The sequence below is a fragment of the Phacochoerus africanus genome, chromosome 1, assembly GCF_016906955.1.
Source record: "Phacochoerus africanus isolate WHEZ1 chromosome 1, ROS_Pafr_v1, whole genome shotgun sequence".
NCBI lineage: Eukaryota > Metazoa > Chordata > Mammalia > Artiodactyla > Suidae > Phacochoerus > Phacochoerus africanus.
Window position 1 is genome coordinate 162,537,354 of NC_062544.1, and position 21,585 is coordinate 162,558,938.

The 21,585-nt window shown below is 36.9% G+C and overlaps 1 protein-coding gene across 4 annotated transcripts in view; it reads left to right on the top strand.

Moving 5' to 3' along the window:
- The window catches only part of RASA2 (RAS p21 protein activator 2), a 120,214-nt gene that overhangs the window by 57,668 nt on the left and 40,961 nt on the right, over positions 1–21,585 (top strand). For all 4 annotated transcript variants that reach the window (XM_047783628.1, XM_047783636.1, XM_047783654.1 and 1 more), the window contains exons 6-9: positions 11,250–11,333; positions 13,002–13,074; positions 16,813–16,889; positions 18,982–19,083. In XM_047783628.1, coding sequence (XP_047639584.1) covers positions 11,250–11,333; positions 13,002–13,074; positions 16,813–16,889; positions 18,982–19,083 — 336 coding nt within the window. The remainder of the gene's footprint in view (positions 1–11,249; positions 11,334–13,001; positions 13,075–16,812; positions 16,890–18,981; positions 19,084–21,585) is intronic.

A 21,585-nucleotide genomic window follows, 5' to 3' on the forward strand; every position in this document is an offset into this window, starting at 1 on the left:
TCAGCTGGCATTGATACCTCCCTGGGGGAAGAATGAAAAGATTTCCTGTTACTGCTCAATGAAAGTGGTAGTTCAGGCTCCTCTTCGTTCCTTCCTGTTACCACTCTGGCTGGGATGAAGAGGACAGTGTTCAGTGTGGCCTCCACTGACACTCTGGTTGGGAGGAGTTAGTTATCCCTAGAAAGTGGTGAAAGTCTTCCTTCCCACTCAGCCTTGTCTGACACTACTCTGGCATGCAGAGAGGGGGGTGCCTCATCGTTACTAGGTGGTGATGGAAATCCAGGCTCCCCATGTAGTCTCCGCTGACACCATGGGAAGAAGGAGGTTATTACAACTTGTCCAAGATAGAAGTTCAGGCTTTCCCCTTAACTTTTGGCCTTTGTTAATGGGGTTGAGGGTAGAGCCACAGTGTTTCTCATGGTGTTTGTTTGGAGTAGGTGGTTACTGTCTTAAAATTGTTTCTGTCTTGCTAAGCTGCCCTGTTCCTGTTCCTTTGGCATGAGAAAGCTGGCTCTTCTTAGGGTATTTTTTGTCCATGTTCATTGGTGTTTCTGGGTTGGTGGTTTCTCTAGCACTCGGTCTGAGATACATAAAGTGTAAGAAAGCCCAGGGAATTCACTGCTACACTTTTCCCTGGGTCCCAAGTTCTCTAATTGGCTTGCCTTCTTCAACCTTTCAATTTTCTTATGTTTATTTTATATGTAGCATCCAGGGTTTTTAGCTATACTTAATGGGAAGAAGAGGGAGATAGGTATCTACTCTATCTTGTCCTTGAACTGGAGACCAGATCATTTCTTTTTATTCACGAATAGTATTCCTTTGTATGGAATTTGTTTATCCATTCACCAGTTGATGGACATTTGAATTGCTTCCAGTTTTAGGCTGTTAAAAGAAAACTGATATAAATGTTCACGAACAGGTCTATATGTGGACATATGCTGGTCTGCATTCTTTTTGTCCTTCTCTTTTTCAGCTAAGCTTCTGTTGACCATATTCACTGTCCATATTCACAGCAACAGAGTTCCAGTAGTAGCTTTGTGGACTTTATTGCTGATTTTTCAACTTTCGGGGTATTGTGAAGTTTGTGGTAATCTCTGTCTTTTAGTAATGCTGAAAGCATGATTTTATGTATTATTTTCTTTGTGTTCCTTGCTAAACTTACAGTTTTGGGGAGTAATGTGTGGAAAGGCTCATATCCCAGCAGTTTCTATTATCCTCCAGACCTGGAAGCTCCCCTCTGCAGCATTTCTTGAACTTCAGTAAGATCCACTGATCTTTACCACACTCTTACCTGCTCCTGTTTTTATTTCCCTCTAGGTTATTTTCCATGATCTGTCACTGTAGTCATTTTCTTAGAGGTTCCCTAAACTACCCTGCTCTTCTCTTCATCTCTTTTATATTTATATTCCTTTTATATGAATGAACTCAACCTCTTCCTCTGTGTTCAGTGTGTGCCTGAATATTGCTGGAGGAAATCACATAGATTGATTTTATTTTAAATTTGTGGTCACAAACCTCATGTGGTTAGTTACCACTACCCTAGAGTTTTACTGTGCTTCTCTAATACACCTATGAGATTCTCCATCACTGTGGATTGTAAATTGGTCACATCTTTATGAATCTAAATCTGCAAGCCTGTATGGGCATCCATGTTTTTGTCCTTATATGTTATAGTAGAGGAGGCGCCCCTTTTCTTTTGGGGAGTGAATTCTTCATATGAGCTGTGGATTCTGTTTCTGCTACACATGGACTTTGCTCCTTCAGTTATCCATTCTTTTGTCTCATCGGCTTTACCTGTTCTTTAGATTGTTCTCACCAGGATATAAACATGTTCTAGGATTTCCCTTTCTAAGAGGCACACCTTCACAGACCTCACCTCTGGCCCGCTCCCTAAGCTATCATCCCCATTTCCCTGCTCTCCTTTCAAGGCAGGCTTCCCAAAGTAACATTGTCTAATAGATATAAGTGTGTGTGTGTATACTGTTTACTGAGAAGGCCTGGAAGCAGTGTCATCTTAGTAGCAATGAGTATACGGAGCACCCGTATCTTGATTTCTAAATAGCATTCTCCAATCAGCCCTGTGCACTAGATTTTTCTGTGGTGACGAAAATGCCTTGTTTTAACAGTCCAGTGTGATAGCCACTTGTGTGTCCTGTTGAAAACTTGAAATATGACTAGAGCAACTAAATAAATTTTAAATTTTATCTAATTTTAATTAATTAAAATTTAAATAGCCACATGTGACTAATAGCTACAGTATTCAAGCTATTCCAGTAAAAAGAACCTGGACAGATTTTTTTCGTTTTAGCCATCCCACAGCATATGTAGTTCCTGGGCCAGGGATCAGATTCGATCCGCAGTGCTGGAACCCTAACCCACTCTGCAGGTTAGGGATCAAACCTGTGTCTCAGGGCTCCTAAGACACTACTGGTCCTGTTATACCACAGTGGAAACTCCCGGACTTTTTTGTAAAGCAGTGGCTAATTTCAGGTTCGGGGCAGAGAAAACGTAAGATGATTCTGGAGCATCAGTGGAGTAAAAAAAGTAAGGAATTGCTTAAAAAATAATGAGAGTATGTAGAAAGAATGTTGAAGTCAATATGAAAGAGCTCCAAATAACCAAATCTGGGACAATGTGAGCATCAAAATAAATAATGATAATAATGAATTAAAACCTGTAAAATAAAATAAATATCAATGAGCCACTGCTGATTTAACAATTAAATAAATACATGGAAGAGAAAGGATTACCTTTCCTTATAGTAGAATTCTAATTGATGAATGTAGGATAAATGATGGAAATAGCAAAATCACCACTAGAAAACAGTACAGTGATCATTAGTGCAGGGACACTTCATCTATAGATGCTAAATAAATGTAATGACAAATAACATATTTGTATAGCCTCACGGTATTAACTCCATAAGATGTCTGATAAGTACCACCTTCACTGAGTGATCAAAGTTAATGTCATTAGCACATTCAGTACCTCTTGGTAAATTGCATTGAGAAGGACACAGAGATGCATAACTTCAATCTAATCATGAGCAAATATCAGACAATTTCAATTTAAGGAATATTCTGCACAGTAATACTACTGGTAAGATCATGGGGCAAAGAAGGAAAACTGAAGAATTATTTTAGGATGGAGGAGACTAGGAAGACATGACAACTAAATACAATTCGAGGAGTCCCCGCTGTGGTGCAGTGGGTTAAAAATCTGACTCAACAGCTTGGGTTGCTTGGGAATCAAATGGTACGCATTTGATTCCCAGCCCCGTGCTAAGGGTTAAAGGATTTGGTATAGCTGCAGTTGTGGCATAGTTTGCAGCTGCGGCTTGTATTCAGTCTCTGGCCTGGGAATTTACATGTACTGCAGGTATAGCCTTTTAAATAAAATTTTTTTTAAAAAAAGGAGTTTCCATCATGGCTCAGTACTTAACAAACCGGACTAGTATCCATGAGGATGCAGGTTCAATACCTGGCCTTTCTCAGTGGGTTAAAGATCCGGCCTTGCCATGAGCTGTGATAGGTCACAGAGGAAGCTCAGATCCTGCATTGCTGTGGCTGTGGTATAGGCCAGCAGCTACAGCTCTGATTCGACCCCTAGCCTGGGAACCTCCATATGCTGTGGGTGAGGCCCTAAAAAGAAGACAAAAAAAAAATGCAGTTTGAGATCCCACACTGCATCATGACCAGAGAAAGGATATTAGTGAAATTTAAGTAAGATTTGTAGATTAGTTAATATTATTACTAAACATCATATCAATATTAGTTTCCTGTTTCTATAATTCTATTTTGGTTTCACAAAATTTTAATACTGAGTGATGGGTATACAGGAAACTCCATATATTCTTTGCACTGCTTTTTGAGAGTCAGAAATCATTTCAAAATAAAAGGTTAAGAAAAATTATCTACACCTTGTGCATTCAACCCAGATCTTCTTCCTGTGAGCTCTACTCTCATATGTCCACCTGCCTTTTTGGTACCTCTACTTTGATATCTAATAACATTGCACGTTTAACACATTTAAAACTGCACTGTTGTTTCTTATATTCCTTAGCAAATGGTGTTGCCATCTACCTAATTGCTCAAGCCTAAAGTCTGAGAGTCATTTCAAATCTTTTCTCCTCTCTCTCCCCACACATTGAATCCAATTCTTACTGGTTCTATAAAAGTATTTCTTGAATTTTCTAATTTTTAATAGTATCTATTGATATCTCATTTCAGACCATTTATTTCTTGTTTTCTTTTTTTCTTTGTCTTTTTGCCTTTTCTAGGGCCGTTCTGCGGCATATGGAGGTTCCCAGACTAGGGGTCGAATTAGAGCTATAGCTGCTGCTGGCCTACACCAGAGCCACAGCAACGTGGGATCCGAGCTGCGTCTGCAATCTACACCACAGCTCACGGCAATGCTGGATCCTTAACCAACTGAGCAAGGCCAGGGATCGAACCTGCAACCTCATGGTTCCTAGTCGGATTCGTTTCCACTGTGCCATTACGGGAACTCTTGCTTTCTCTTTTGCTTACTTTCTTGCTTTTTAGGGCCGTACCTGTGATGTGGAGGTTCCCTGGGCTGGTGGGGGGTCAAATTGGAGCTGCAGCTGCCGGCTTATGGCACAGCCACAGCATCATGGGATCTGAGCTGCATCTGTGACCTACACCACAGCTCACAACAACGCTGGATCCTTAACCCTCTGAGCAAGGCCAGGGATTGAACCCGTATCCTCATGTATACTAGTTCAGTTTGTTACTGCTGAGCCGCAGTGACAGGAACTCCTCAAACCATTTCTTACCTTGACTATTTCAATAATCTTTTAGCTGGTCTTCCACTTTGCAATCCATTCTCTTTGTAAGTAGCCCAAGTCAGTCTTTTGAAACATAAATTAGATCATGTCAGTCCCCAGCTCAAACAGTGATTTCGCAGTGCATTTAGAATAAAATCCAAGCTTCTTTATCATGGCCCATAAGATCCAGCAACCCTACCTGCCTCTTTGATTTCATTTTGTGGCTGTCTTCCTCTTATTCATATGCTTGCTAATCTTCTCTCAGTTCTTCAAATGTGACATTACTATGCCAGCTCAGAGATCTACATCTGCTTTTCCTTTTGCCTAGAATGACTTTATGTCATTTTTCTTCTAGCTGGTCCATTCTCATCCTTTAAGTTTCAACATAAATATCACTTATTCCAAAATAGAATACCCTATTCTTTTTCCTCCATAGCACTTATCACTATTTGTAATTATTATTATTATTGGTTTATTACTTGTCATTTCTTTCTTCAAATAGACTCTAAGCTCCATGAAGGCAGGGACTGTGTTTGTCTTATTCATCTCATGACCCTAGCACCTGACACTTAACAGGCACTAAATACATCTTTAAAACAACTAAATGAAAAAGATAACATTTGTCTTCTTAAAGGATGAACAGAAAGTAGCTAGCCTAGAAGAAGTGAGTTTTTTTTTCCCCCCAGAAGGAAAGAATAATATAAGCAAAAATATGGAAGCAGGAAACAGCATGGTGTTTGTGTGTCTGTGTGTGTGTATAATTAAAAGCAGTTTGGTGTTACATAATGTATGAATCTTGAGTCAAAGATTGGTCAGTAATTGGTGAAATATGCTGGAGCTAGACCTTAGAGGCCCTGTGTATCACATGAACTTTAAAAGACTTACACATGGGCTGGTGGAAATATTGGAAGATTTTAGACAATAGAGTATGGACAGATTTGCATTTTAGAAAGATTAGACTTGTCATAGCAGTAAGTATAGAAACTGGGAGGTGAATTTGAAGGGTGTTAGGGTGATCCAAGTGAGAGGCGATAGATTCTGTGCCAGAGCAATAGTTGCAGATAAGAGAAAAGAGGCTAGAGGAAGAAATATTAATGAGTAGAATCACTACAGCTTACTGATTGATTAGATAAGAAAGCTAGGAAGAAGGAGGCACTTAAGTGGGTCCAAGATTTCTAGGTTGTGTTACTGAGTGGTGGGGGTATGTACAATGAAGAAAAAAATACTAGAGGAGGAGCTGCTTTAATAAGAGATGGTAATGAGTTAGTTTTAGCTGCTTTTAAACATCTTAGGTAGGGATTTCCATCAGGCATTTAGATATTAAAATCTTTAAATCCTGTGGTGAGCTCTCATATAGAAATATATGACTGATGATAGTTGTGGCCATAAGAATAGATGTGATACATAGAAGTAGGCTTAATGGAGGTTATGTAGCACAAAGAGAGCAGTTGACTGAGAGCAAATCCAGCACTAAAGGGAGAAAAACATGTGAGAAAAACATGAAGGAGACAGGTGATGTGAGGGAAGTTAGGAGAGTGAAGGTCAAGGAAACCAAGAGAGGAGAGGATTTCAAGATGAGAATGGTCAGAAATATTGCCTGCAGCCCAGAAATCCAAGAGAAGAGCTGAGCTGTGAAGTACATGGATAGCATTTTACACTTAGGGGACCTTAATGAGGAGGTTTCCATAGAATGACAAATGTAGAGAAAACTAAATTTCAGTAGGGCAAGGAGTGAAAGGGAAGTCAAGAAATTTGGAGACAAACAGAATAATTAGATAGGCACAGAGTGACATGAATTCCAGGCAGTGAGTTTTATGTTAGAGAAATGGGCTAAAGAAAAGAACCTCAGGAGAGAGAAAAAGTTGAGACAAATTGAATATATGGTTGTTGCTAGTATTTAGAAATTTTAAAAATTGTTTTGATCCTGCATATATTAGTTCTAGCTTTTAAAAAATAGATTCCATTGGATTTTGTAAACAGACAGTTGTGTCATTTGTGAATAGACAGTTTTACTTCTTCCTTTTCAGTCTGGCTACCTTTTATTTCTGTTTCTTGCCTTATTGCTCTGGTCAGAACCTCTAGTACAATGTTGAATAGAAGTTGTGAGAGCAAACATCCTTGTCTTACTCTTTACCGTAGGGTTTTTTATCATTAAGTAGAGTGTTAGATGTCCTTAATCAGGCTGAAAATGTTCCTCTTTGTTTCTGACTTGCTAAGAATTTTTATCAGGGATGAATATTCAAATGACCCTATGCTTTTTCTGTTTTCATCTGTCAGTATGGTAAATTTTGTTGATTGATTTTTGAATGTTCAGTCAACATCCACTTGGTCATGTTGTATTAATATTGTTATGTATTGCTGGCTTTGATTTGTTGAAATTTTGTTAAGGATTTTTTGCATCTAAATTCATGAAGGATATTGGTTCTTGTAATGTCCGTGGTTTTGGAATCAGGGTATTCATGGCCTCCTTGAATGAATTAGCAAGTATTTTCTCCTCTTTGATTTTCAGAGTTTTTATAGAATTGATGTAATTTATTTTTTACATGATTACTATAAGAATTCACCAGTTAAGCCATTCTGGGCCTGGAGTGTTTTTGTTTTGATTATCTTTTGTTGGAAAGGTTTTTAAACAAGAATTCAATTCCTTTACTAGATACATAGCTGTTCCAAAAAAATTTTTTAAGTTTTGGTTGTTTGTCTCTTTCAAGGAATTTGACCATTTAATCTAAGTTGTTCAAATCTTTGTTTAAAGCTGTTCATTTATTCCTTTTTATCTCGTTAATATCTATCACGTTACTTACTTCTAATGTTAGTAATTTATATCCTCATTCTTTTTTTTCCTAATCAGTATATCTAGAAGCTTATCAGTTTTAAGGATCTTTTTTAATGGCTTTTGATTTTATTTTATTATATATATATAGTTTTCTATTTTACTGATTTTCTCTTTTATTATTTCTGTTTACTTTGGGTTTAATTTGCTCTTCCTTTTTAAAGTTTCTTATGCTTGAGGCTGAAGTCAGTAATTGGAAATCTTTCTTCTTTCTTAGTGTTGGTGTTAGTGCTAGCAATTTTCTTCTAAGTACTACTTTAGCTGAATCCCACAGATTTTGATGTACTGAGTTTTCATTTTCATTCATTTCAAAATACTTCATTATTTTTCTTTTGCTTTATTATTTGACTCAGGGGTTAATTAGAGGTAAGTTATTTTGTTTCCAAATATTTGAGGATTTTCCAAATATCTTTTTGTTGATAATTTCTAATTTAATTCCACTGTTGTCAACATATTTTGTATGATCTGAATGCTTTTAAATTTACCAAGACTTGTTTTTTGTCCTCCCAATATACTTTATCTTGGTGCACTTGAAAAGAGCATTTTCTGCTTTTGGTGGATACATTGTTTTTAATAAATGTTAATTATGTCCGTTTTGTTGACAGTATTATTTAAACTTTCGTTCTTAATTGCTTTATTGCCAGCTTTTTATGGATTTGTCCATTTCTCCCTACGGTTCTGAGTTTTTGCTTCATTTGTTTTTCAGCTCTGATAATAGGAACTTAATTTTTAGGATTTTTTTTTTAATGTGCTCTTGATAAAATTGAGCCCATTAATATAAAATAACCCTCTTCATTCTAATATTAGCAGTGTTCTTTGTTGCAAAATCTACTTCCCTCTGCTATATAGTAGGTCCTTGTTACCTATCTATTTTATATACAGTAGTTTGTATGTTAGTCCCAACCCCTAATTTATACCCACAACTCCATGTTTCCTCTTTGGTAACCATAAGTTTGGTTTCAAAGTCTTTGAGTCTATTTCTGTTTTGTAAGTTCCTTTGTATCATTTTTATTAGATTCCGCATATTAGCGATGTCTTAGGATTTTTGTCTTTGTCTCACTTCACTTAGTATGATAATTTCTAGGTCCATCCATTATTTCATTCTTTTTATGGCTGAGCAATGCAAGATTTTAAATTTAACTTTGATTTTATACTTGTACCTCTTTCTCTTACATTGAAAATCTTAATCCCTAACATTATGTAAATACTTAACATATTTATTTACATCATCTTATACATATTATTTACATTATTTAAGATATAGAAAATACTAATCCTATCAACTGTCTTTTCTGGATCTGTTACTATTGATTTGTTTTTCTTTTTCATCATAGGTCATGTTTTCTTGATTCTTTGTGTTCCTGGTTGTTCGCTGTTGTGAAGAAATTGTGAAGTTGCAGGATATTTTTGTATTGCTACTAATATACTTGAAGACTCAGTTTAGTTACTTGGAAACAATTTGATTCATTTGTGGTTTGTTTTAAGCTTTGTTAGATGGAACAAGAGCAGCCTTTAGTCTAGAGCTAATATTTTCCCACTGCTGAGGCAGTACCCATGAATTAACAGCTTTTCTGCTGTGGCCCATGAGTTATCTTGCTAGCCATTTATGAGCTTTAGGAATTGTTTGTCTGCTCTTTTCTAATGGTTCTTTCCACAGCCTCAGATCGTTTCCTCACATCTATATCTCCATTGGGGGACTTTTGTAGCTCTCTGGAGGTTTCTTTCTCTGTGTTCAGCTTTCTTTTCCTCTTCCAGTCATCTGCCCTGGGATCTCTAGTCTAGTTCTTCACTGCCAGCTCTCTTCTCTCAAGGAGACCTTCTAGCAATAGGCTAGGACAGTTGGCGGGCTCACCTCGTTTGTTTCCCACTAAGAGATCTCTGTCGTGTGCTGCTGATTTTATCCATTTAAAAAAAAAATTGTTTGAGGTAGGAAGGTAAATCTGTTTCCTGTTACTCCCTGTGCTATGTACTCTTAAAGAGTTAGAGTAGAAGTTAATAGGTCTTTTAGTTTTAAAAAAAATCCAAGGAAGAGATAAGATCATTCTGTATTATGAACAAGTTTGGACTAAATCTATTTTCCTTTGTAATTTCCAGAAAATGTGTCAATATAAAATGCTCTGTATGTCATATATAAATAAAGTACAAGATAATTTAGTGTACTAAGTTGATCATTTGGTAGTCTCAGTACTTTTGGATTTTTGGATTTGGGGCATTGTTTTTGGTTTTTTTTGGGGGGGTCATGAGTATTCTTAGAGAAGTCTTTTTGTATACTGAACAGTGTTTTTTCAGTATTTTTATACTTAATAAAATTATAGTAAATTTCTTTAAGATTTCTCATAATTAGTGTTTACATGAGAAATTTGTTATTATAAGGAAACTGGTACAATATATTCAGGCACAGTGGGAATGTAGGAGTGCTTTGGACTTCAGAAATGGGGTTAAGAAAGTAGAAGTTGAGTCTTGGTCCACTTCCTATCAGTTGCATTACCTCTTTAGCTTTATGTTGTTACTTTCTCACAAAAACTTTGAGCCTTACTTTCATCTTTAAATGGCATGATGATACTCTTCTCAGAGGCAGTTGTGAGAATTAGATGCATCTTGTGGAAATAAACAGTAAACTGCAGATACTGTATAAAAATCAGGTATCCTTCTGAGGTTTAGAATGAGAAAAATAAATTTCAAACAGTGTATACAGTGGGAAAATGTGACTGTATCTAAGCCGCATGTTAATAACCAGAATTGTTATCTTGGCCTGTGCTTTCTTTGGTTAGTTTCATAAATTTTTAAAATTTGATTTTTGATACCCAATTTAATAGAAATGAGTCATATAATTTCTTTCTTTACTCGGCAGCACACCATTTGCACTTCACCCACATATATTATCTATGGGTTGTGGAAAGAAATTAGGATGTTGCTCAATAGCCCACATCTTTTAACAAAGAATACTTTTAACTAACACTCTTCAGTTTCTTTTAGGCATTAGGAAATGTACACCCTTAGATGCTAAGCTAAATTTGTGAACTCAGTAATTTAGTGAGAAAATTTGAGGTTATTAAGGCAGAGTCTGTGTTCTCTGTAAATACCCATGGAGTGGATGAGATGACCTTGGTTTTTATGGTCTAAAACATTTTCTACAGAATAGTGTAGGAACTGTTACTGAGAGTCAGAGTCAAAGGCTGCAGAACTATGTGAGGCTTGCTCTCTATTTATGAATCAGATTTTAAGTGGAAACCACAGTTGTTTCCTTGTTTCTCATTCATGCTTTAGCAGAGGATATGATGCCACAGATCTGACTTGGTTTGTAGTTTCTCCTTTAAGGTTCACACCGCTTTCTTTCGTTTTTAGAAGCCACAGCAGTTTTAATGTGTTATCAAACCACAGAGTGTACCTTGATGGATGTACCTTGTGTGCTAAATCAATACTGATTGTGATGGTCTAGCCTTATTTTGGAAATACAACATAAGTAAATAAGTGCACACACACATATGTTTGGGGTAGATGGTTAAGGCATACAGCTGCAGGCATGTGGAAAACAATTTTAACCTTTTGAATGTATTAATTAGTAATTAAAGATAATGTTTTATGTTGTTTGACTTGAATATAATATGTTGATTTTCCTTTATTGTTTCTTAGCATCAAGGCATGCCATGGGTTGCCTCTCATAAACGGACAAAGCTGTGACCCTTATGCAACAGTTTCTCTAGTGGGCCCTTCTCGGTAATGCTTATTGAATTATTATTAGATTTTTATTGACCTGTTTTTTATCATTAGATTTTTAAGTTTAAGAATTACAAAACTAAGGTTCTGAGAGCACATGCCAAATAGCTATTTAAGACACAAAAGTAATGAATGCTTTGAAAGAAAATTCTTCAGTTAGTTCTGTTATATACTTGCAAACAGCCATCTCCTGTTTTTATAAAAGAAAATGAGTGCCATTTCAAATTTGCTGTACTTTTAGGCTGTGGGGAGCAGCCTCAGTTTTATAATAATTAAAGTTTACTTTAAAACATAAACTTGACCTTCTTCATTCATCATCAGCCTTCCTACTTTCAAATGTCTTAGATTTTATTGTAGGTAAGATCCTGTTTTAATAAATGCTAGTTTACAATAGCAAGGAAGTTTCCATATTTTTATCTGGAAAGCAGCTCAGGACTAAAAATACCTTTTATGCTCATGACATCTGTGTTCTACAGAGAGACTTCCAAGCTGTAGACAAACTGCTAAAGTACCAGAACATGGTGAAGTACTCTGTATCTTTTGATTTAAATTATTTATGATAATTTATGGAAAATCTATAGTACTTTGTAGTATTTTCTATTTTATAATTTCATTATAGTTTCTTTCAGAGTCTGACTAGTCTGAAATTGGTCTACAACTTGAAGGTTTAGAATCAGGAAACAATGAGTATGTTCCCTCTACAGAAATACACACACACACACACACACACACACGCGCGCACGCGCGCGCCCACAGACACTGCTTCTTCCCAACCCCATCCTCTCTATGTATTCTTATTTTGTAGAAAATCACCAGTAAGTCACTTTGAAAAATGTTTTTGTCTCCTCTGTTTATGTAAAGTACTAGCACCATGCCTGATACTTACCGGGTTCTAAAACAATAGTATCTATTATTATTATAGATGATTTTAAATTTAAAAGCAGATACTCAGTCCTATAACATGCTATCAGATGGATTTAGTTTTGTATGTTAAAAGTGTTTAATCCAGTGGAGCTGTTTTTGGTTTTTGTTCTTGTATATAAGCTGTACCTGACAATTCTTTAGTGTAATTATTTAGTAATGTACAGATAGAAACTATCTGGCGTATGAATTAGTTTTTAAAAGTCACCATTGGTTTTGATATTGTACTGTGTGGATGTTATCATTGGGGGAGGCTGAGGAAGGGCTACATGGGACTTCCCTGTACATTTCTTTGCATCCTCCTCTGCATCTGCAGTTATTTCAAAATAAAAAGTTTTTTTTAAAAAGCCACATTATAGCCGAATCCCAAGAAGTAAACTGAGTTAAGAATGCTTTTCGTGTTCCTTGGGCATTTTTCAACATAGATAAAGGTACTCTGAATTTCATTGTCTTCCTTTTACCATTTATTTTAAGTTGCTTATGTAATGGAATGTGTAAACTTGGCAGTATAGCTGTGGCAAGAATAATAAAATCTTGGCATACATCAGATATACAAAACTTGTTTTCTTTGGTTTAAGTGTTTAGAGCACTCAGGTTATTTTTTTCCTCAAGTAATATTGAAAGCTACAGTCTTCCCTGAGTCGTCTTAACAGTTAAACAGAGGTCAGCTCCCTGGTTGGAAATAGCATGTTTTATAATTGTGTACTATTAAGTTCTACAAGGTAAAACTCTACCACATTGGAACAGGAATGACCAAAAGAAGACAAAAGTAAAGAAGAAAACAAGCAACCCGCAGTTTAATGAAATCTTTTATTTTGAGGTAACTTTTTGTTTTATTTAAATGTTAACATGAAATATTGAATGCTGATTTACTTATTTTTTCAAATTTGGGCCATGGTCATAATTTTATCATCTAATGCAACTAAGCATCTCTCTCCCGAAAGCAATAGAATCATGGTTTAAGACAGTGGAGGCCTAGTGCATAAAACAATGGCAGAGCTCTGATTGATTTCAGGATGGAGAGGTCTAGGACCACATCTACTCTTCACTCATCGTCAGTATCACACCCTTTCACATACACTCTCATCTGATCCAGCCTGTCTGCATGTGCAGTGACGCTAGGACTCTTCTGCAAAATACTCTTTGAAAACCGCTAGTGAAATAAGTACATTATCTCTTGGTAGATCTGAGCTCTAGTCCCAGTTGTGTTTGAACAAATCACTACATAGGAGACTCAAATTTCTCATCCTGTGAAAGGAAAATTTTGTAAGAGAAAACAGTAGCAGTCCTTCCTAACTCATAGAGTTTTAATGAGGTTCGAATGTGACGGTTCTTTGAGACTATAAAGTACTGTATGATTAAGGCCTTATTATTAAGTTCTTTTTAGATAAATTGCTTGATGGATACATGCTTGTTTTCATAGAGAACTTGAGCTGCCTTGAAGTTGCTCCAGATATAGGGCTTTTGAGTTCTTTATGTGGAACATTTGTTAAAGAAATCCTTTTTCATATTATTTGAAAACTACAGGAAAAAAACAAAAATAATCAAGTGCTATATTCTAGATTGTGTTCTAACCATAGAATATGTTGCATTTGAGATTCGACATGTAGGGAAGATTTGAAAAAGTTACATTTCGTGTTTTTCCTTGTATGTTTTTCTTTATATTTCAAAGTGAAGAGAGTGAGGGCGCATCTAGCCATGCCTGATTACTGCGCTTTTTTTTTTTTTTTTTTGCTTTTTAGGGCCCTATCTGTGGCATATGGCAGTGGCAGTTCCCAGGCTAGGGGTCAAATTGGAGCTACAGCTGCCAGCCTGCATCACAGCCATGGCAACGCGGGATCCAAGCTGCATATGCGACCAGTACCACAACTCACAGCAAAGCCGGATCCATGACCCACTCAGTGAGGCCAGGGATTGAACCTACATCCTTATGAATCCTATTTGGATTCGTTTCCTCTGTGGCACGACAGAACTTCTGATTACTGTAATTTAATAAAGGAACACCGCTGAGAATGCCAAAATTGAAGTAGGAAGAATTGTTGGGGGTGGAAGCAAGGGAGAAAGAAAAACAAAGGAAAATGTACCAATGTGAGACCTTTCCATTTCCTGGCTAAGAACTTACTTAGTTCAGTTGTTCTATATTTTAAAATGGCTGTTACATCTAACCTGGAGAAAACAGAAAAGGGACAACTTGCAGCAGCAAGCAGATGGTCCTTTGAAAGTCAAGGCCTGACCTGTTTGCTATATGCATGCATACCTGTTAGGCCTTGAAACATTCATTCAAAGGGCCCTTTGTTGAGTTGATTATAAAGTTCAACCTCTGACCTCTAGCTAGAGCAAGAGACCCAGTGCATGCACATGCATACATACATGCAGCAGAAAAACGCAGTAGTAGATTTTGGAGAGCTCTGCTCCTGCTGAGTGGAGCCAAAGGAAAGAGTATTAGAGAAGGAACATTTTGAGCAGAGACATAGAGTCAGAAAAGCAGTTATGTCCAAAGAGTAGCAAGTAGTGATTTGACTAAAAAGGAGTGATGGAACTGAGCTTGAAAAGATGAAGTAGGACCAACTAATGAAAGGCCTTGAAAGCCAAGCTGACGTGCCATGTTACCCACTGAATGTTTTTTAGCTGGGAGGTAATAAGAGTAATGCAGTGTTTTGGGAAGAATTAACCATGTGGGCTAGATGGCTGAGAGAGAACAGAGATCAAGAGAATATTGTAGTTTAAGTGTTTTTAAAAAAAGGAAAAAGCGGAGTTCCTGTCTTGGTTCAGCGGTAACAAACCTGACTAGTATCCATGAGGACTCAAGTTTGATCCTGGCTTCACTTGGTGGATTAAGGCTCTGACGTTGCCGTGAGCTGTGGTAGGTTGCAAACTCAGCTGGGATCCATTGTTGCTATGGCTGTGGTGTAGGCCGGCAGCTGCAGCTCTGATTTGACCCCTAGCCTGGGAACGTCCATATGCCACAAGTATGGCCCTAAAAAGGGGGGGTAAAAAGAAAGGAAAAAGCAAGAGGGAGGCAGGGGTCTGATCCAAGAGAGTAATATGGAAATAGAGAGGAAGAAACGAATGAGAAAGAAACTGCAAATGGCAAGGTAACAAATCAGTTATAGCAGAAAAGGTAAAAGAAGTCAAATGTTCTCATGATTTCAAATCTGGAAAAATAGAAAAGTTAAGAAGGAAAACATAAGTGGTTCAGTTTGGGGCATAATGAGCTTGAGGTTTGACATGTAAAGTCTTCCCATAGGAAGTTCATAACTAGGATGGGTGATGGTTATAGATAAAGAATCAAGAATTGCTTGCAGAGAGTCAAGAAAAAGCCAGGGAGCAGAGGTATATAATGAAGAAAAGTAAAGAAGCTCAGTTTTGCCACATATTAAGTATTCAGCTTTGAGTATGTCTCTTAATTTCTGTACTTTAGCTTCCTCATTTTCAAGATGAGGGTAATAAATCTAGCCCTGCCTGCTTCAGAGCAGTGTTCTGATGAACACAGGAGATAATGGACGTGAAAGCACTTTGTAAACTGCACACAGCACTGTGCAGCTCTTAGAGCAAAATGAAAGATAAAAACCTGGAGAACACCCATATCTGTAAGTTTCGAGGAAGAAGAGGTACCAGAGAAAGAAGCAAAGGGAGCGGAAGTAGCCAGGATAGTGGCTCTGTAAACGCAGGAAAAGGGTATCTTGGGGAAAAGGGAGTATGACTCTGTGGTCACTCATTCAGATAAAGGGGTCAAGGAAGGTGAGAACTAAGAATTCATCATCAGACTTGGTGATTAAGAGAGGGTTTTAGGAGGGTGATGTGTGAGGAAGCCAGATTGTAAGGAGTTTCTGTAGTGAGTGGGTGGTGAGGAAGTGGAGGCTGTAAGGATGGATAACAGTTTTGAGATATTTGTCTGTGAAAGGAAAGAGATAGGAAGACCGTAATTTAGGGGGGAGAATTTTTCTCAGACTCGAGTGAGGTGAACAGTCTGGTAAAGAAAGCTGTAATTAAAATAGATTGAATGCTTACTGTATGCTTACTGCATCCTGTGTGTGGGTGGAGCAGTCTTAGAAAAGAGGAGGATCATCTCATGCTCTTGTTCAGAAGAGGATGAGAAAACTCATCAAGTAGACAGGGCTAGGTGAGAACAGACGTGCTCAGGTGGACAGTAGTTGAGGAAGTTCCTGCGGTGGCCTTGATACTTTCAGTAAAAATGTGAGAAGGAAGTGTGAGGGTGGCATTGGCATCTTAAGAAATGTGGGAAAGTCTTCACTGAAATAGAATGCTTTTACTCTGAGTCACCGACAGATTACATGCAAGCCAGAGAACCCAGTGTTGCTGTGTATCAAACTGATAAGGGTATGGAGGCAAGGTTGATTTTGATAGTTTTACGCCACCTTACCTCTCTGCTACTTCCATAGCTATTCTTGTATTTAGCTTTTGAGTAAAATATTACTTAGGCATTTTCCTTTGTTTTTAATAAACGCTGTTGAACCTTTTAGGACTGGTATTTTTGTAAAGTTCAGGTAGTGAAAAGATATTTTAAAATTCTTATATTAAAATATTTTGTTTATAGGTAACAAGATCCAGTAGTTATACCAGAAAGTCCCAGTTCCAGGTAGAAGAGGAGGACATTGAAAAGCTGGAGATTAGGTATGTGTTTTGGGGTTTTACAGAATTAAATTTTTCTGTGCCAAAAGAAAATCCTAAATTTAACTGAAAAAGGTGAATCAAGCATAACAATTCTTTTTAGCAAGTTGATCAATGAAACTTACAAGGGAAAAAAACAAACTTAGAGGAACATGCATCTAATTTAAATCCAGATTATCTTCAAATTCTGATTTCTTTGCAGAAATAGTCAAGGTGTATTTATTTTAAAAACAAAATGACCAGGAGTTCCCATTGTGGCTCAGCAGGTTAAAAACCTGACTAGTATCCATGAAGATGAAGGTTTGATTGGCTTAGCTCCATGGGTTAAGGGTCCGGCATTGCTGCAAGCCATGGCATAGGTTGCAGATGCGGCTCAGATCTGCCACTGCTGTGGCTGTGGCATACTCTGGCAGCTACAGCTCCTATTCCACGCCTGGGAACTTCCATATGCCTCAGGTGTGGCCCCAAAGAGAAAAAAAACAAAACATAAAAAACCACAAATGATCTAATTTCCACCTATTATATTTTCAGTTTTCCCCAAATTTAATTGCTCTTAAATTTTGAAATCATAGCATAATGGATGCAAAGTATATATAGAAAAGTATATATTAGCCAATTTAGAAATAATTTTTTTATTCTTCTTAACATATCTGCTGTCTAACAGAAATTTCAGTGAGGTAAGAAGTCTTGTAAGATAATTCAACAGGTGCATGTGTTTGAAGTTTGTGTTATTTTCTAGGTCTTAAATATCTATGCTTTTTGGGAGGGGGAAAGTTTTGTAAATGCATGTATAGGTGTGGTGTTAACAGTGTGTTCATCTAAAGGATGTATTAATCACATGTTTGGAATGATCAGGTAATGTATTTGTCTAAATCACCAGTTTTTACATATTAACTGGTTTTAATTGAGAAAGAAACTGTAGTCTTGTGTTGGTTTCTTTTCTCGAATTCAAAAAAGTAACTCTATAATCCTTATTGCTATAGGTTAAAATAAAGCCTAGACTTTGAAACTAAGAAACTTAAGTGCTTTCTTTTAGATTAAGATAATTATGTACTTTCTGTGCTTTTAAGTAAAATCTACTGCAGTATTCTGCTTTCTTATTTTAGATAGTGAGGTATATGACAGTGCTAACTCTCTTATTTTTAAGCATGTAAGATTATGTGTCTGGTACTTAGGCCATTTAGTGTCTTTGCCATGAGCATCTTTGCTATAGATATTTCTGCCACAAACATTTTAGCTGCAGAACTAATTGGCTATAAGTCAAATTTGCTGTGAAAGATAAAATAACTGTCTGACAGTTTGGTTTCAACTGGTTGAAATGTGTTGGCATTTGTTCCAGTTGGTGACGTTATCGATAGCTTTATCGAGCGGATAGATGACGATGATTTTCCCTGAGAGTTTCTTATTTTGAAATACACCATGTTGGAGGAGAAATAGTCTGAGGGCCACAAAGGCACAGAGTTGAACCCATGTTTTCCACAGAATTTTGAAACATCTATCAATAGACATGTGACAGTATGCTAAGAAGCGATACGAAGCTCAGAAACAAATATGCATCCTAGTGTTTAGAAACTTATACCTCTCCTAAGGAAGGAAGAAATTATAGCAAAAAAGTACAATGCCGAATAAGGAGACAAATCAACAAGCAAAAACAATGTGTTAAATACTGTGAATGAAAGACTTGGAGGACAAGTGCATAGGTATAGCCCAGAAAATAAAATCATTTATTTGTACCGTATTGCCATGAATCTACATACATTTTGAATGTATTCAAACATTTGTATTTTGCAATAAAGTCTTTTTAATTATTATTCATTTTTCATGTTTTAGGTACTTGTGTCTTTTTTAATGTCTTTTACTTTTTATTTTATCATTTATGACAAAAATTGCCTTATGACTAATTAGTTATGTGGTGAAAATGTTTGTGGCAAAAATGTTTGAGGCAAAGATGTCTGTGGCAAAGACACTTATGTCAAAGTACCCAGAACCCTAAAATTAGTGCTATAATAAGAATCATAGTAATTTGAAGCCATTTGTCTGTGTGTGTTCTCCTACACATTGTTTTCAAAAAGTAAAACCAGTTTTAAATTTTCAGGATCGACTTGTGGAACAATGGAAACCTGGTCCAAGATGTTTTCCTAGGTGAGATTAAGGTCCCTGTGAACGTGTTAAGAAATGATTCCTCTCATCAAGCCTGGTAAGAAGACAAGCATTGTAGTGAACTACATGGCAGGTCATCCTCTTTAATGCACTGTATATGCACATAACTGCTTACTACTATAAGCATATTTAAAATTTTTTATGGAATAAGCCCAAAGTCATTAACATTAATTGATTTGATCATTAATTTATTGTTGCAGAAATATAAGTACAATTATATTAGTTTTATGACCTGTTCTCTGGTACTGAGATAAAAGAACTGAATTATCTAGGAATATTTTTTCCACTGAAAACTTAATCTTTGAGTTCCCGTCATGGTGCAGTGGTTAACGAATCTGACTAGGAACCATGAGGTTGCAGGTTTGATCCCTGGCCTTGCTCAGTGGGTTAAGGATCCAGCATTGCCGTGAGCTGTGGTGTAGGTTGCAGACGCTGCTCAGATCCCAGGTTGCTGTGGCTCTGATTAGACCCCTAGCCTGGGAATCTCCACATGCCGCAGGAGCAGCCCCAGAAAAGGCAAAAAGACAAAAAAAGACAAGAAAGAAAGAAAAAAAACTTAATCTTAACTCTAAAGAAAATATGGAAAACATTTCAAACATTACATAAGAGTTGACTATGTGAGAGGATGCTTGATCACAGATCAACATCTGCACTTCAGAAACTTTATTAATGGGCAGGTGAGCTGTGGATTTTGAAAGGCAAAGGGTTTATTGTAGGGATTCAGCTATTTATTTGATCTAACCAGTGATTTTCCTTCCCCAAACCCAACTGAAATGCACTGTGGATGGCTTCAATGTTGTTTTCTAAATGTCTAGGATCTAGATGTTGTTGCCTTACCTGATTCAGTTAATACACTTTTCAGGAGCTCTGGTGCCTCAATATTGGCTGCAATATTATTTTATTTCTTCATGACTTCTGATGGTGACGCTAAAGTCATCTTAATGTCCAGACATTAAGCTGATGTCAGTTCCTTTAATAGAATCAGTGTGAAACTATTGTTTTTTTCTGTCTTAGGCACTTCAAAGCAAGTCTATCCTGTCCCTTCCAGTAGGTTGCCCAGCAGCCCTCATGCTAGACTTGGGTTTCAGCTGAGTATCAAAAACATGCCTTTCTCATTTGCCTTTTAAGGCCCACTTTTTAGAACTCAGTTTTGGTTGCCTGGAAAAGGAGTTGAAGCCGAGTGTTTAGATGCTTCTTACTGTGAGCAACAGTCGTATTTTTCTTTAGGAGCTTGGATTTCCTAAGTGGCTGTGAGACCATCTTCGCTTTGGACTCTGTTGTCCTCAAGCAGTTCTTCCTGGTAGACTGATATTTAGACTCTCAAAAATTTTTATTTTTACTTCTTACTAATGCAAATCTCAGATTTATTGGTCTTTATAGTGGTATTTTATAGGCTGTATTTTCCAAAATGTATCCGTAGATGGAAAGAAAAGGAAACATGGTCCCTATGAAATATTCTTGAACATTTGAGGCTTGTCACCACCCCAACCCCTAAATCATCTTACACCTTCCATAAAGTAGCATTCATGTTAAAATGAAAACTTCTGAACTCAGTTCATGAAGTCTTTAAAGTTATATGCGACTTGGTACAAAATAAAATGTGAGCTGTTGTGCCTCCCAAGGCCTCTCAAAGTGAACTTGAAATGTTCCACATAGTCTGAATTTTAAGTAAGACATCTACAGACAGACCCTCCGAATTTGGCAAAACTTTGTTGAATTACCTTGGCGGAATAGGATGTAAGAAAACTAACAAATTTATTTTATTCCCTATAGATTTTTTTTTTTTTTTTGCCGATAATATTTTAAAAGTAGCCTGTGTAAATTATAAGTGCTAAAATGTATAGAGCATGAGATAGAAACATCTGCTAATTCATTTATACATGTAAGGAGATAGAAAACTGTGGATGCCCATTCCTTTTATGTTGAGTTAAAATTCTTAGCCTCCTTTGTCAGTTGCAGAGCTGCAGCTCCCCCTTGTGTGGTTTGTGGTAACTACATGAAAACTCAAGCTTGGGAGTTCTTGTTGTGGCACAGTGGTTAATGAATCTGACTAGGAACCAGTAGGTTGCAGGTTCAATCCCAGGCCTTGCTCCGTGGGTTGAGGATCCCGAGTTGCCATGGGCTGTGGTGTAAGTCACAGACTCGGCTCAGATCCCAAGTTGCTGTGGCTCTGGCATAGGCCTGCGTCTACAGCTCCAATTAGACCCCTAGCCTGGGAACCTCCATGGCCGAGGGAGTGGTCCTAGAAAAGGAAAAAAGATTAAAAAACAAAAAAAAACCCTCAAGCTTTATTTACCTTCAAGATTTCAGGTATATTCTTTCTAATCTTCATATTAGGAAAGAGAATAATTATCAGTAATGTAATTCTGTTGTTTGACAGTTTGCTTTACCTTTTCATGTAATTTCCAGTTAGTATTTGTCAATTAGTCCTTTCTGAAAAACTGATTTTTAATGGTTCCAATTTAATTTTATTCTCAAATTATAACATGATTCAGTTACTTTTCCTTTCCTTTCTTGGCTAGTAAGTTCCTTAGTAATG